The following is a 15484-nucleotide window of genomic DNA, read 5'->3' on the forward strand; positions in this document are numbered from 1 at the left end:
TCTTCTTTTATTTAAGTTTTGCCACAACTACTGCACTAGATTTGAGTTATGCAGGCTCTTATTAATTCTTTTTCTTTAATGTAATTGTTTCCTCAGAGCAGATACATCCATGGATTGTTGTACATTTGTTGTTTTCATAAGTTGATTTAATTTTATGTAATTGCATCAGTAGTAACATAGCAAAAGCCTTTCAGACTTCTTAGAAACCCATGGTATTTAGATGTCTGATTTAAAAAAATGCAAAAGATAAAAAACTAAGGCTGATAAAAAGGAGGATTCTCTCTGAGAACACTGTTTAAACAGAGCTCTTCAATAGCTTGAGGTGGAGACAATCATGTGGGTTACAGAACTGTACAGAAGATTAAGCTTGTTTAACCCAGAATGCACTGTTCATGCTTCCTGCTGGGTATGTCCCAGGGGGGCCCTCCTTACTCACCCACAAGATGAAGAAATCTAAAGAAATCTCTTAAAAATCTCTCAGGTAGAAATAGTTTGGCCAATCTTAGATATCTGCTTTATAGAATCCCAGAATAATTAACGTAGGACTGTACTCTCTCCTCAAAATCACAGCTAACTTCACATTTAGATCAGGTTTCTCAGAGCCTTGTCCAGCCACATTTTACGTATCTCCAAGTTTGAAGGTTCTGCAGTCTCACAAAACTATTTCTGGGCAAACTGTCATGCTGCAGATTTTTTTCCTTTAAGTCCAGTCAAAATGTCCTTTACTACAAGGTGTGACATTTGCCTATTGTCCTGCTACTGAGTATCTCCAAGAAGAATTTGGCAGTGTCTTTTTTGTACCCTCCCAGTAAGTAGCTTAAGGCAACTTTCCCCTTAGTCAACTCCTCTTAGTATCAAATAATCATTTCAGTGCCCTCCCTTTTGATGGCCATCTGCCAGGCTTTTTCCAGTATGTCAATGTCTGTACTGGGGAGCCCATGACTGGACAGAGTACTAGAGATGGAGCCCCCACAGGTGCCAAACAGAAGGGAATCATATTCCTCTCAGCTTTCTTGATACTCTTCTGCTAATTCAGCTAGTATGTAGTTAGCCTTCATCAGGCACACACTGCTGACTCCTGTTCAGCTTGCATACCAGGACTCCAAGTTCTTTTTTGGTAAGCTTGCTCCTCAGCCCCAGTACAGTTCTATCTAGGAATATGAATTCACCTTTGCCTTAGTTGAACTTAATGAGGTCTGTATCAGATCCTGCTTGCTGAAATTCTCTGGCAGCTGAACCCTTCAGCATATCAAATACTTGAAAGGGGGTCTATCAATCACATCAAATGTTATCCTTTGAAATTCTGTTTGCGTCGAGTCACTTATCTTCACATGCATAATGCTGAAAGTAGGGAATGTTCCTCTTTCAAAAGAAGGGGAAAGCAGAAGACGTCTTGGAACAGTTGGCTTGATATGATTGCTTTCTTGAAATATTTAGTCCAAAACAGCAGCATCATTCTCCTTCAGTTCTCTTGATGATCTAAGATATTTTTTTTTTATCTGTGGTAAGGTGTTTTTGACCTTTTTTTTCTTAATTAATTTGTTGACTGCTGATACCTTTCTGTAATGTCATATCTTAGTTGAGACTGTGATTAGAACTGCATTTCAGATGACTGTTTCTGAGGTAGTATTAAAACTCCCCAAAAATAGGGAGGCTAAGTTTGTGGTAGGCAGTGAGGAAAAACAGGCTACTGGAGGAGGCCTTTCAGTCCAGGTCTGTGGTGGTGGATAGCTGTCTATCCCAGCTGCTTTGCAACACTGTCTTGGAAAAAGACAGTGCACAGTTTTCAGCTTCCCACTCTGTTATAGCCTGGTTTCCATTCAGGAGAGCCATGATGTGCTTCAGAGGAGGAGTCCTTTGTTCTGCAAGATGAAGACATGAGCAGCAGCATGTGTTTGCATGTTGTTCTCCCTGCACTATAGACCCAGTCTGCAAAAATTTCTGTACCTTCCATAACCCTCCCAAGAAGACCATCTCTTGCCATTGGCTTTTCTGGTTCCTAAGCTAAATTGTACAGGCTAGGTCATCTCTGTATTTAAGCACCTAAATCACAATTACTTTGAACAAAGTGGTCTGCAGTAATAAATAGTGTTTTTAAAGTATGGATGACTCAAGGCTAGTAATGCAATCAGATTTATTTGTATTGTATTAAAATAAAAACTAGGAAATAAAGAGGAAGGGTAACATTCCTGTGGAGCTTAGAGCTCTCTGCCTCACTGTTCCCTACGATCCTGTTGCTTTATAGGAACAAACCTAAAAAAAACTAAGAGATGTAGAAAGTTTGGAGTCTGATTATTTATTTATTCATTTTCAGTCAGTGACTTTAACTTCTAACTACTTGTATCCATTTTAAAGGTGCCAGGGAGTAATGGAGCTGATGTCACAGAATACCGACTGGAATGGGGTGGTATGGAAGGATGCATGCAGATCTCTTATTGTGGGCCTGGCCTCAACTGTGAAATGAAAGGACTTTTGCCTGCTACTATATACTATTGCAGGGTTCAGGTAAAGATGTAAAACTTTTGCTAGTGGAATCTGGAAACAGGAATTGTCTCTGCCATAAAAACGTGGTCTGCTTTGCATTTGCAGGCAGTGAACGTTGCGGGTGCAGGCCCTTTCAGTGAAGTAGTGGCATGCATGACTCCAGCCTCTGTGCCTGCAGTTGTGACTTGTCTTCGGGGACTAAGTGAAGATGAAGTGGAAAGTCCACACTATTATCCTTCCACATGCCTTGCTTTAAGTTGGGAAAAACCTTGTGACCATGGGTCTGAGATCATTGGTTACAGCATAGACTTTGGAGATAAGCAGCCAATAACTGTTGGGAAGGTTCTGAGCTATTTTATAGATGGCTTACAGCCAGATACAACCTACAGGTATGCTATGCAAAGCTACTCAAAAGCCTTAACGTATATTCCACAGCAGCAAATTCTTTGTTTCCATTTATTTATTTGTTCTCTACCTTTACTCTGAGAGGCATTAGTAGATAACTCTGGAGTAAAAGGAAGCTCTGTAATTATGATCTTCATAAATAGATGAGCTATGTTGGTTTTATTTTGTTTCTAGAACAATTTATTTTAATTTGTTTATTGTGGTAGATTTGATGCATCTCTTAATGCATCAGTTTAATTGAATTCAGATTACAGGTCCAGATTCATAACCATTTTTTGATAGCTTGCTCTATAGAGAGATAGCTTCTAATCTTTTTGTCAAGCTAAAGTGCATTCAAGGAAGGACCATATCCAGTCTTTGACTGGATTGTCTGATCTAATAACAGCTCATCACATCTTGCAATGTCATTTCTGCAGAAATACCATGCATTTGGGTGACAGTCAGCATTAAGAACATTGGTTTGGAAATCTATCAGTCAATTTAAAATTTAATTGAACAATTTCAGTTACCAAAATTGTCCCTTATGTTTGACATAAGAGTTACTGAAAAATAGGAATGTAGAAATCCTAAAGGCACTCTACATTCTTGTTACAAATACACATCTTCTATGTTAAGACCTAAAGGAGAATATCAGTCTCACTGAAGTTAGAATTTAAGCTCACACTGGTTTCAGTATAGTTCTGTAACCTTGAAGATTTGGCTTTCTTTCTTTTTAATGCTGTATGCAAGACTAAAATCTTTTCTCTTGCCTCATAATTATTTAGTAATAATGCTGGCAAACAAAGAGCTGTTGCTCTCCATATCAACGAACTGAAAACTGAGAAGCTTCTTGTAGAGGCACTTCTGCACTTCTACCCACAAAAGTGCTTTTACAGAATATATCCTGGATTGTCATCTCTGTCCAAATAAAAGCTGCAAGTAGTCCTTAGTTCTGTGCTATAATAAATTAACATAATGTTAAATGTTACTGTAGAGAAGGAGAGATACTTATTCATAAACTTGCACACACGTTTCTGTTCCAGTGTTTTGAAATTGTGTGGTTGATTGTTTTAGAATGGAATGACTGTGATTACTTTTTTCCAGTTACCTAGATACTATTTCAGACACGTGAACCTTAGTCTTTGAAAAATGAGATTAGGCAAACATTGCTATCTATGGCTACCTGTGAGATCTGTAGATTGGCTCATTTTTTTTTTGGTTTTTTTTTTTTTTTTTTTCCTGTTTTCTGTTTTTTCTTTTTGGAAACAAATTTCTTGGCCATCATTGTTTTCTGTTGAATTCCCTGAAAAATAAAAATTATACCTGAATGTCAAGTTCTACAAAGCCCTCTGCCATGTGCCTCTGCCTCTTCAGCTTCCCATTGACTCCTTTCCCATTTCAGGCAGACCCAAAATGTCTGCGTGCACCTGGAGATACTTTAGCAGTGAAAACAGCATTTTGCAAGAGAAGGAGCTGGACACTATCCCCTTATTTTCACATGAGCCAGCTCTGTGCTTAAAACTTTCCTGTAGTCATTCTCAGAGTCAGCTGATGAAACAGCCAAAGCTATGGATTTGTATATTTTGGGGGTGTTTGTTTGCTGGTTGTTTTTTGTCCTCTCATCTCTCCAGGGTGAGAAATACAAATTCTATAGTGCTTGGCCATCAAAAATTTTGCTACAAGGCCTTGCAGGGTCAGAAAGATGAACATCAAAAATTTTGCTACAAGGCCTTGCAGGGTCAGAAAGATGAACCATTCTTGAGTAGCTTTTGCATTTTTGCCCTAATGCTTATGATGCAAATACATGAATGCGTTTAATTTTGAATCAGCTGAGCTCCCTTAAGATTTGTCAAGGAGAGTGACACTCCTGCATTTTCGTGAGAGTTTATAAGAGCACAATACTGAAAAAAATTCTTCACCATAGAAAGTACTGCCTATATGATACCACTATTCTCTCTTGATCGCAACTGGTGCATATAACCGGTTAGTTTTTTTAATCTGATTTCAAGTTCATTTATACTTTCTTTTTGAATACTAGAATCCGAATTCAAGCCCTTAACAGCCTTGGAGCAGGACCTTTCAGCCACACCATAAAACTGAAAACAAAGCCTCTCCCCCCGGATCCTCCTCGCCTGGAGTGTGTTGCATACAGTTCTCAGACTCTCAAGCTGAAGTGGGGAGAGGGAACTGCAAAAGCGTTAACTGACTCCATTCTGTACCACCTTCAAATGGAGGATAAGAATGGAAGGTTAGTTTTGGCATTGCCTTAATCTGCTGTTTCATTGTGGTCTGGTGCTTGGATATAGTATCAAAGGGCAAAATTCCTTTTGCTTGGCTTAATTTGCAAGGGCAGTAGGAAGTCTTCTCATCCGGCAAGGCAGAAGCTCTGTAGTGTTTAGTGCTGCAAAGCACAAGATGAAAAACTTCATAGCTTTTTTATTTACAGTTCAATAGTAAGAGTCTAATGAAATGCTTTGTATTGGTATACTCCTCTCTTTTCTCACTTTTTTTTTTTAGTGTTTTATTGAAGTATTTAGTCTAATTAGTCCTGTAAATTTTATCTAATTGCTGTTGAAAGAGGTAGATTCTTCATTCTCTGCTGTAAACAGTACACTGCTTTGTAAACATAAAATCAATCTCTGCTGTGTTTTGGGAATGCCAAAACTGAAAATAGAATTTGAGCTGCTGAGATCAGTCTTTGTCAGAATTACAACAAGAAGGGAAGCGGCCAGTCTGCAGGAGCTATCAAAATGGTACATGGTACGCACACAAACGAAGTTCAGGCCTCCACTCACATTTGAGCATCATCATTTACCTACATCTAACAGTGATGTACAAGAGCTGTCGGATCTGTGATCCTTTCTTAAGTGTAATGAGGGAGAGCTGCACAGGCACAAATAGCTAAAAGCTGGTCAGCCTGATTTTCAAATTTAAGTGACTTTTCAAAAAAGGAAAGTATGCATTGTTGGGAGGGAGAGGACTACTGTCCTTTCCCATTTCAAGTGCAGAAGGGTGTCTGAAAATGCTTAGGTTCATTTTTGTCAAGAGGAAGTCTACGGTATTCTGTGTTTGAAAGAGATTTTGTTTCAGTTTCACAGTCACGAGAAACAAAAGCCTACTCCTGAAAATGAGTTCATTGTTGAATAGTTAAGTATTTCTGGTTTTTCATTAGATTGTGGGAAATTATAGGAATAGATTACAAGACAGTACTCCGGCTCTCTATTTACTCTAAGCCACCCTTTCCATTTTCAGGTTTGTATCCTTGTACAGAGGACCATGTCATACATACAAAGTACAAAGACTCAGTGAGTCAACATCATACAAATTTTGTATTCAGGCATGTAATGAAGCTGGTGAAGGTCCCCTTTCGCAAGAATATATTTTCACTACTCCCAAATCTGTTCCAGCTGCCTTGAAAGGTAAAGATGCTGCTACTTTGTTTGTTTGTTTTGAGGCAGTGAATGTTGTGGGAAGCATGGGAAGTGTTGAAAGAGATGGCAAGTTGGTGGTGGTAGTATTACTTTACTTTTGGAGTATGTGGAGTGCTAAGCAGTTTTTGCAGTGCAGGTAGGGATAGTAAAGTAATACTTTCTTAAGGTAATTGCCTAAAGCCTAAAACGTTTGCTCCAAAACCAAGAGAGTTTATGCATTCTTTGATACAAGAATGCCCATATGTGAAATCCTTGCTTACCAGGAGAGAGAGTGGCCAAGCTGCTTAAGTAATTTGATGTGAAAGTTTTTTCTACTATGTACATTAGAGTAATTACTAGATTCTGATAATTCTAATTCTAATAGTAAAATATCATTAGGCATAGCACCTAATTTTCTTGAATAAGATAAGCATTTACACTCACCAAGTTTTAGTGTATTCTGTCATAGGATACCTTAGCTAGCAAGAGACCAAAGTATTGTTACTCTGTTCCAGGAAGTGTTGGAAGAATACATTTTAATCTGAGTCTCTTCTTTTTCTAAGTCAAAAATCACACGTAGAGTACAGACCTTTACAAAGCATGAGAATGTAATGTTTAGTGACAGCAAGCAGAGTGAAGCTGTTGCTTTGTGGTTTCCTTCAGCGCCAAGGATAGAGAGGATGAACGATCACACCTGTGAAATCACGTGGGAGGCTCTGCAGCCCATGAAGGGCGATCCGGTTATTTACTGCCTTCAGGTCATGGTGGGAAAAGACTCTGAATTCAAACAGGTATGATGTGTTTGAGTTATTACATGTTTCTTCTGTTCCTCCTTTTGATTAAGTAGTTTGAAATTGTTGTGCTAGTTGCCATGCTTTCTGTTACTAAATAGCAGAAGGTAGCATCTCCTAAAACTGTTATCATAGACACAAGTGATACGAGTAATATGGTAATAAGCTGCAGCCTCTCTGCTTTTATATTGATGGTTACTAAACACAACTTCACACCTCAAGTGGTGATAGAATTGCCTGCTAATGGGAAGAAATGGCAAAAAGAAAACAGAAAAAATGGTACAGAATTGAGACACACAAAAAAGTTATCTTTGCACTAAGCTGCTTGAAGACAGTCGGCAATATTTTAAAAGGTCTGATGCTGTAAGTTATGCCTCTTCATAGAGAACTGTGGATTAAGCAGTATAAACATTCAGGTGAAGGAAAACTTGGTTTTCATGTAACTCAGTAACTGCTTTCTTAGAATCATAGAAGGGCCTGGGTTGAAAAGGACCACAATGATCATCTAGTTTCAGCCAACCCCCCTGCTATGCACAGGGTCACCACTCACCAGAGCAGGCTGCCCAGAGCCATTTTTGCATTTCTCACTCCATGAATCCAGATGCTCTTGAGAATGCTGCTATATAAATGCCTAAATGGATAAATCGACAAGATACTTCTTTTCTCTATACTCTTATAGGAAGGAATATGGGGACTGTGCATTCCTCAGTAGTCTCTCTTTGTTTTTAGAATGAAGTATATTTTCATAGAATCATAGAATGAACCGTGGAATTCTTACCCCTGGATCATTTCAGGAGTAGGGCATGCTGTATCTTCCAGAGCATGCCTGATAATTGGCATGGAATTAGGCTTGTAAACTCTCTTTCACATTATTAAGCAAGCAGTCAATTGTGTTTCCTTCCAGAAAGGAAACACAATTAATTCTGGTATAAGTATATACAAAATATATTATGATTTTATTACAGGCCAGTATTAAATATCTGTTGCTCGTGCTTCAGTAAGTTATAGATGTTTAATATTTTCATTTATCATAACTTTTGGAGAAGAGGAGGCTAAAGGGAGACCTCATTGCTCTCTACATCTACCTGAAAGAAGACTGCAGAGAGGAGGGTGTCAGTCTCTTTTCTCAGGTGACAGGTGATAAGACATGTGGAAGTGGCCTCACATTGCACCAGAAGAGTTTTAGATAGAATATCAGGAAGAATCAAGAAGCAGTCCTAAGCCCTGGAGTTGTTTAAAAGATGTGGAAATGCGACACTAAGGGACACAGTTCAGTGATGAGACTCAGTAGGTCAGGCTGATGATTTTGAAGGTCTTTTCCAACCTAGGGATTGTGATTCAAGTGCAGTGCTATGTTTGTTGTGTCCATTTGTTTGGGCTTTTTCGGTACACTCTGAACTGTAATCCAAGGTATTTATTATCTTGTCATGTAAACACTCTTTATAGAATCATAGAAAGCTTAGAGTTGGAAGGCAACTTTAAAGGTCATGTAGTCCAGCTCCCCTCCAATCAACAGGGTCACCACAGCTAAATCAGGTTGCCCAGGGCCTGAGCCAGCCTCTTCTTGAAAGTCCAGGGACAGGGCATCAATAGTATCGTAGAGTCTTTAGAGGTGGAAGGGACCTCTAAAGGTCAAATTTATGGTAACTTTAAAATTGTAAACGCAATATTAAATATGTAAGTAGGACATAATCTGTGTACTTGCTTCTAGAGATGGATTCAAATAATGCTTTAATAAGCGATGTGCATTGCCATATGAACTGGACAAGAAAATAAAGGTTGCAACTGAAGGTGTATGGTTCCTTTCACCTTTCTGGAGGAGATTAGCACAGTAAATTGCAATAAAATGAGTAGATTGGTTTTCAGAAATTAATACTGGAGCAGTAAGCACGGTGGAAGAAGCCTTTAAGGTACTTAAATGTGATGGCAAGAATTTTCTTTGACATGGACAGAAAACAAACTGCCTCATGGAGAGACGTGAACTCTCTGGTGTTTGCTACCACTTCCCTGCAGAAATTTCCCAACTGAGTTCCTCTTGTGTCATTGCTCCCCATGCTTCTGACAAAATGAGTTAATCTACTGTTTGAGGTGTATACATCAATCAGATTCTTAAAAGGGTTATGTAATAATCATGTAAGTACCCCAGCAAACAGTTTGAGGTAGGAAGCATAGAATTACGGAATGGTTTGGGTTGGAGGGGAATCTTAAAGATTATCTAGTTCCAACCTCCTGCCAGGGGAAGGTAGCTCGTGGCAAAGCACGGGGGACAAGAAGCTGAGAACAGTAACCTATGTCAGCTGGCATAGCTGTAGCTAGAGTAAAACAATCATAGATTATCCTGAGTTGGCAGTGACCCATGAGGATTTTAGAGTCCAACTCCTGACTACACGAAGGGCAACTTAAGAATCAAGCCGTGTATCACAGTGCTTCTTCAACACCTGCAGGCTTGGGGCCAAGACCACTTCCCTGAAAAGCCTGTTCCAGTGCCTGAGTACACTCTCAGTGTAGAACTTTTTTCTTAGTATCCCACCTGAACTCTCCCTAACACAGCTTTAAGCCATTCCCTCATGTTCTCTAGCCAGTCACCACAGAGAAGAGGTCAGCACCTCCATCTTGTGATGGAGCAGTGGAGCAGACAGCAGTGAGATCAGTTCTCTAAGCTGAACAAACCAGTCATCCTCAGCCACTTCACATAAGTCATGCCATGCCACCTTGGCCTTTCAGCATCTTTACTGCCTTTCTTTGGACACATTCTAATATGTTGACGTCATTATACTGTGGAGCCCAAAACTTCACACAGTACTCGAGGTAGGACTGTACTGCTGCTGGTTATAGTGAGACAGTGATTCCTTTCAGCCTGTTAGCTCTGCTGTTCTTGATGCACCCCAGGATATGGCCCTGCCTTTTTTTGCCACCAGGGCACATTGGTGAGCTCAATGTGAGTCAACATCAGTCACAATCCCCAGAATCCTCTGTGGGGCTTCTCTCCAGCCATTTGTCCCTTCACCTGCCAGAATAATCTCCATAATTTTATCAAGCACCAAAGTGAGACTGATAGACTGTAATTACCAGAATCCTCTTTCCCTTCTTGAAAATTGGAAAAACATTTGCTAGCTTCCAGTAAAATGGGGCCTTTCCAAATTTCCAAGACCACTGAGACGGATACCCAAAAGAGGTCTCACAGTAACATTGTCCAACTCTTCGAGTACTCTGGAATGAATCATAGAATCATAGAATGGCCTGGGTTGAAAAGGACCACAATGCTCATCCAGTTTCAACCCCCTGCTATGTGCAGGGTCACCAACCAGCAGACCAGGCTGCCCAGAGCCACATCCAGCCTGGCCTTGAATGCCTCCAGGGATGGGGCATCCACAGCCTCCTTGGGCAACCTGTTCCAGTGCGTCACCACCCTCTGTGTGAAAAACTTCCAGCTGGTTGTTGGTGTTAACCACTTCTTAGACTCCCAGGATCAGCATGGAGTGCCTAATTGAGCAAATTTGCAGCCATGAAAGGCCCTGTAAAAGGCAACAAAATCTCAAGTGGGCCCAATTTCTGTTTGTAGGTGTATCAGTAGGAACTAAGCTGATATTCACATAGCTTGGTAGAGTTTGATTTTTCTGGTCGAAATCTTTCACTTTTTTCTTTCCAGTATCTGGATTTCTTTAATTGGTAGAAGGATATAGAAATATCACATCAGTTGTTTTGCCTACAGCTATTTTATTGTTAGACAGTATTTTACAAGTGCAAACTTCCAACCATTCAAAGAAAGAAGCAGGAAATCTGTTCTGATTTTGCTGTGTGAAGTTATTGTTGTGCCTGTGGCTACCCATGAACTCAGCGCTCTGACAGCCAGGCAGCTGAGTGTTACTGGAATCTATGGTCTGGAAACTCTTGGAAAAAGCTTTTCTTCATCTCAAAATTGTTTGTGTGCAGCGACAGGGCAGGTCATCGAAAGTGCAGCTTCTCAAAATTCCACTGATTTATATTGTATATTCGGTAGCGAGCAACGAGGCCACATAAACACACCCTACTCTGAGCAGAAGCTGGCCAGTATTGTAATGGAGAAAAAGAATAGGCTTTCTTAATTGTTATTACCAGTAAAAGGAGAACTAAAGGAAATGTTTGACTGCTGCCTGATGACGTTAGTCACCTCACAAACAGGGGCAGCGGTCCAGCAGAGACATTTAATGCTATCTTTGCCTCTCTCTAATGTGAGTGATGAGTGCTGGACCTCTGGAGCTTTGGTTTGGAGAAACACAATTTGAGGAGTGACAAGATCCTGGCTGACGTTGAACTTGAGTGGGATTTGCTGCTGTGAGTGAATGAAGTCTAGGAGCCTGATGAGATGGGACTGTCTATGAGGGTGGACTGATAGGACAGGGGGGAATGGTTTTAAACTGAGACAGGGGAGGTTTTGATCAGATATCAGGAGGAAGTTTTTCACTCAGAGGGTGGTGACGCACTGGAACAGGTTGCCCAAGGAGGCTGTGGATGCCCCATCCCTGGAGGCATTCAAGGCCAGGCTGGATGTGGCTCTGGGCAGCCTGGTCTGCTGGTTGGTGACCCTGCACATAGCAGGGGGTTGAAACTGGATGAGCATTGTGGTCCTTTTCAACCCCAGCCATTCTATGATTCTGTGAACTAATTGAGACACCCGTGGAAAGTCGTCTTTGTGCTGGGGTCTGCTGAAATGGTGAATCACAGAACAGACTCCTTTAGGCTTCCCTAGTACAACGCCTATTGGGCTGAATGACAGTATTTGAAACACACGGTATCTTAACTACAGCAAAGTAGTTGGATTGGATTAGATTTAATGAATGAAGTAGCTCAGTGTAGTTAATTACCTAAAATCTTGTGATACAATTTTAGATATTAGGAAATGGAAGATTATATCCTGTGGTCTGGTGTTTGTATTTCAAGCGGTCACTTAACATTGCAGATTTCAACAGAGTTTAATAGGTCTTCATCATGCCTTAAAAGAGTCTGTGGTTCTTTTTCTGTGCTACGTGGAAGATATTGGAGACTTTCTTGTATTGAAACTGTGTTTGTGAGCTTTTTTGTATATTTTTCTTTCAATGGGTATGAACACAATTACCTTCACCATCGAATCACAGGATGGCTTGGGTTGGAAGGGGCCTTAAGCCCTTCCAGTTCCAACTCCCTGCATGAGCAGTGCCTCCCAGCAACTCAGGCTGCCCAGGGCCCCATCCAAGCTGGCTTTGAGTGCCTCTGGGGATGGAGCACCCAGAGCTTCTCTGGGCAGCTGTGCCAATGCCTGACTACCCTCATAGTGAATAATTTCTTTCTAATGCTTCTTTTAGTTTAAAACCATGACCCCTAGTCTTATCACTGCACTCCCTGATAAAGACTGCCTCCTCAGTTCTCCTGTAGGCTCCCTTTGTGTACGGTAAGGCTGCAGTGAGGTCCCCAGAGCCTTAGAATCATTTGACTTTGAAAGGACACTTAAAGGCCATCTGATCCAACTCCCCTGCAATGAGCAGGGACAGCCACAGCTCCATCAGGTGCTCAAAGCCCCTCCAGCCTGACCTGGAATATCTCCAGGGATGGGGCATCCACCAGCTCTCTGGGCAACCCATGCCACTGCCTCACCAACCTTATTGTAAAAAACTTCTTCATATCCAGTCTCAATTTCTCCTGTTGTAGTTTGAAACCATTTTCCCTTGACCTGTCACAGCAGACCCTGCTAAAGAGTCTGTCCCCTTCTTTCTTACGGCCCCCCTTCAGATACTGAGAAGCCGCTCTCAGGTCTCCCTCAAACCTATTCCAGCCTCAACAGCCTCAACTCTCATCCTGTCTGCATAAAGAAAGGCATGTTGAGGGATGTATACATATGTGTGGCATTTTTACTCGATGCATCTTTTCTTTACTGACAGATTTATAAGGGTCCGGACTGCTCGTTCCGATACACAGGCCTCCAGCTGAACTGTGAATATCGTTTTCGTGCGTGTGCCATTCGCCAGTGCCAAGAGACATCGGGACACCAGGACCTGATAGGCCCCTACAGCTCACCAGTGCTATTCATCTCTCAGAGGACTGAACCACCGACGAGCACCAACAAGGACACTGTGCAAACCACAAGGACACAATGGTCACAGAGCGACCAAGTGTGTGCTGCTGTCATTCTTGCACTTTTTGCTATCTTTTCCATTCTGATTGCTGTTATCATTCAGTACTTTGTAATAAAGTGAAGAAAACAGATTTATTTTAGAATGCTGCCCATTACATTTTACTTTCTCATAATCTACAAAAAAATTCTGTTCTCTTGCTTTTACAAAAACAAGCATTTAGCACCGGCATTGGGACTGATGCAAACCCTTTCAGCCACTTTAAAATGCTTACTGGTAGGTGTAGGCTGACACACGTTATTAGAATGCAAGCCACAGAAATACAATCTTTTTTTTAATATGCCTTCTCGCAGTACAAACTTCATATGGGGCAAGCAGTGCTTAACGTAAAGGGTTTGACCAGTAAACACGAGTGTAGAAATGGTTTCCTGGCCCACACTTTTAAGGGTTACTACCATAACAGGGAAGAATGTGTAGAACGCATTTAAAACTTACTCTTAACAAACTTGTGCTGTATACAATATTAATCTGATGCTGTGAAAGCAATTTAGCGCTGTATTTCTACCTCCTCATTTGTCTTAAATATTTGGAAGGCAGGATACATGATGAAAAATGGAAGGGGCTTTTCTCAGGCAGCAAATAATAAACTGGATGGAAGAGTGTGCACGAAGGAAGCTTCTTACCCGATAAATGTGGAGTTCTTCACTGCAAGTAGATGTCTTGGGAAGACTGCGAGGGGATGGCACAAGTGGTTTATCTTCCCCCCAGGATTTGATGTGTACTCATCAAAATGCCTCTTCTTACGAATCCAGAAGGGAGAGCGAGAGAGAACTTTTTAGATTTGTTACTCAAATTGAAAACTCGTTCTGAAGTTGACCTTTTGATCGGATGCAGTTTATACAGGTGTCTGTGCCCTCCGGTTTGGCCAGTTTGTAGATTTTTTGAGACAAAATTCATTTCTGAATCTTTGCTGTTACCCCGCCACTCACTTGCCATACCCACCAGAATCCAGCACTGCCTTTCGTTTGCTTTTTCTTTTCTTTCTTCCTTTGGGGCACCAAATCAGAAGACGAAGTGTAGTAATTTGCACCAGAAAACTTAAAGCTGCTTTTTTCTCGAGATCCTAATGTTTAATGTAATGTCTCTTTTTGGATACTGTACCAAATCGTTAACTGCATGTAGTTAATGTCGCATTAGAGCACTTTGCAATTGCATAACTCATCAATGTTTTGTGAGCTTGCGTTCGTGAGTTCTTGGATGAGCAGACTGAATTCCATCAAGTATCCCATGGAACATCTCGCTGGATGTCGATGATTGCCAGTGACACAGAGCTTGTAGTGAACTATCTTTGAAAACTCTTGTCTCATCACACTTACGTTCTTTGTTATACACTTTGTAATTAGCTACTTTTAATTTATTTGAGTTACAAGATAGTGGATCATTAATGACTCCTAGTTGCGTTCAGTTTAGCATTTTTAATGGTATTAAACACTTCTGTCAGTCTTAATGATAATAAAAGAGGAACCTCTGTCTCGTGCTTTGAAGATCTCTGAAGACTTTCTCGTACCTTAGAGCGGGCATGTATCGTACTTGGTTATACGTCCAATGAGCTGTGCTGTACAAAACTGTTGCTGAGTTTCGTTTTTTGGTTTTTGTTCTTTGAAAAAAAAAAGCAATGGCGAAGAGCCTGGCCTCCAAGTGAGCGGAATGGTCTGTCTTTGAGATGTACTGTATGTTTACATTTGATTTCCAACCTGTCATTTTGACGTCCAGGCCGATTCCTCCCCCGACCACAGTGACAACAGGTGTTTTCTAGAGCCCTCCCCCCGGTGCCACGTTTGGCAGCACGCACGCGGTTGAGTGGAACAGCCCAGAGATTTCTTACGGTCGAATGTCTCAAATGGTAAAGATTTGTTACTACAGTGAAGCTGCGGTGACTTCTGTTTTTCATAGTCAAATCCAAATGAGCTCCTATTTTTGATAGTCATTTAATAGCGTATTTGCCATTTGAGCCTCAGTGCGTATGACTGCATTGAAGACAGTTTTTAATGTAATCTTAATTTTACCTCATATTCTGTACATTCCAAAAAGAAAAAAAAAAAAAAAGAAAAAAAAAAAAAAAAACTTTTTAAAACGTTATAGTTACACTACCAAACATATCACTTTGCAACTGTACGACGTCGGACTTCATGAAGATGAAACCTGTATAGTCAAATAGAAAATGCATAAACGATGTAGCAAAGTATCTTTAAACTCTGTGGGAAATAAAAGCATCCTTCTTTTTCTTCGTTCGTCCCTTCTGTTCCTCCGCCCTCCGTCCGCTCGGGCG

At 40.8% G+C, this 15484-nt stretch overlaps 1 protein-coding gene across 6 annotated transcripts in view; it reads left to right on the plus strand.

Moving 5' to 3' along the window:
• FNDC3A (fibronectin type III domain containing 3A) overlaps nucleotides 1-15440 on the plus strand; it is a 113611-nt gene extending 98171 nt beyond the window's left edge. For all 6 annotated transcript variants that reach the window (XM_042838894.1, XM_042838893.1, XM_042838898.1 and 3 more), the window contains 6 exons: nucleotides 2356-2505; nucleotides 2590-2873; nucleotides 4907-5116; nucleotides 6121-6287; nucleotides 6942-7069; nucleotides 12964-15440. In XM_042838894.1, coding sequence (XP_042694828.1) covers nucleotides 2356-2505; nucleotides 2590-2873; nucleotides 4907-5116; nucleotides 6121-6287; nucleotides 6942-7069; nucleotides 12964-13278 — 1254 coding nt within the window. In that variant the 3' untranslated portion in view covers nucleotides 13279-15440. The remainder of the gene's footprint in view (nucleotides 1-2355; nucleotides 2506-2589; nucleotides 2874-4906; nucleotides 5117-6120; nucleotides 6288-6941; nucleotides 7070-12963) is intronic.
• Nucleotides 15441-15484: the final 44 nt, after the last annotated feature.

The sequence above is a fragment of the Centrocercus urophasianus genome, unplaced genomic scaffold (assembly GCF_019232065.1).
Source record: "Centrocercus urophasianus isolate 14NV4802_14NV808 unplaced genomic scaffold, USGS_Curo_1.0 seq_9, whole genome shotgun sequence".
In the NCBI taxonomy this organism is placed as follows: domain Eukaryota; kingdom Metazoa; phylum Chordata; class Aves; order Galliformes; family Phasianidae; genus Centrocercus; species Centrocercus urophasianus.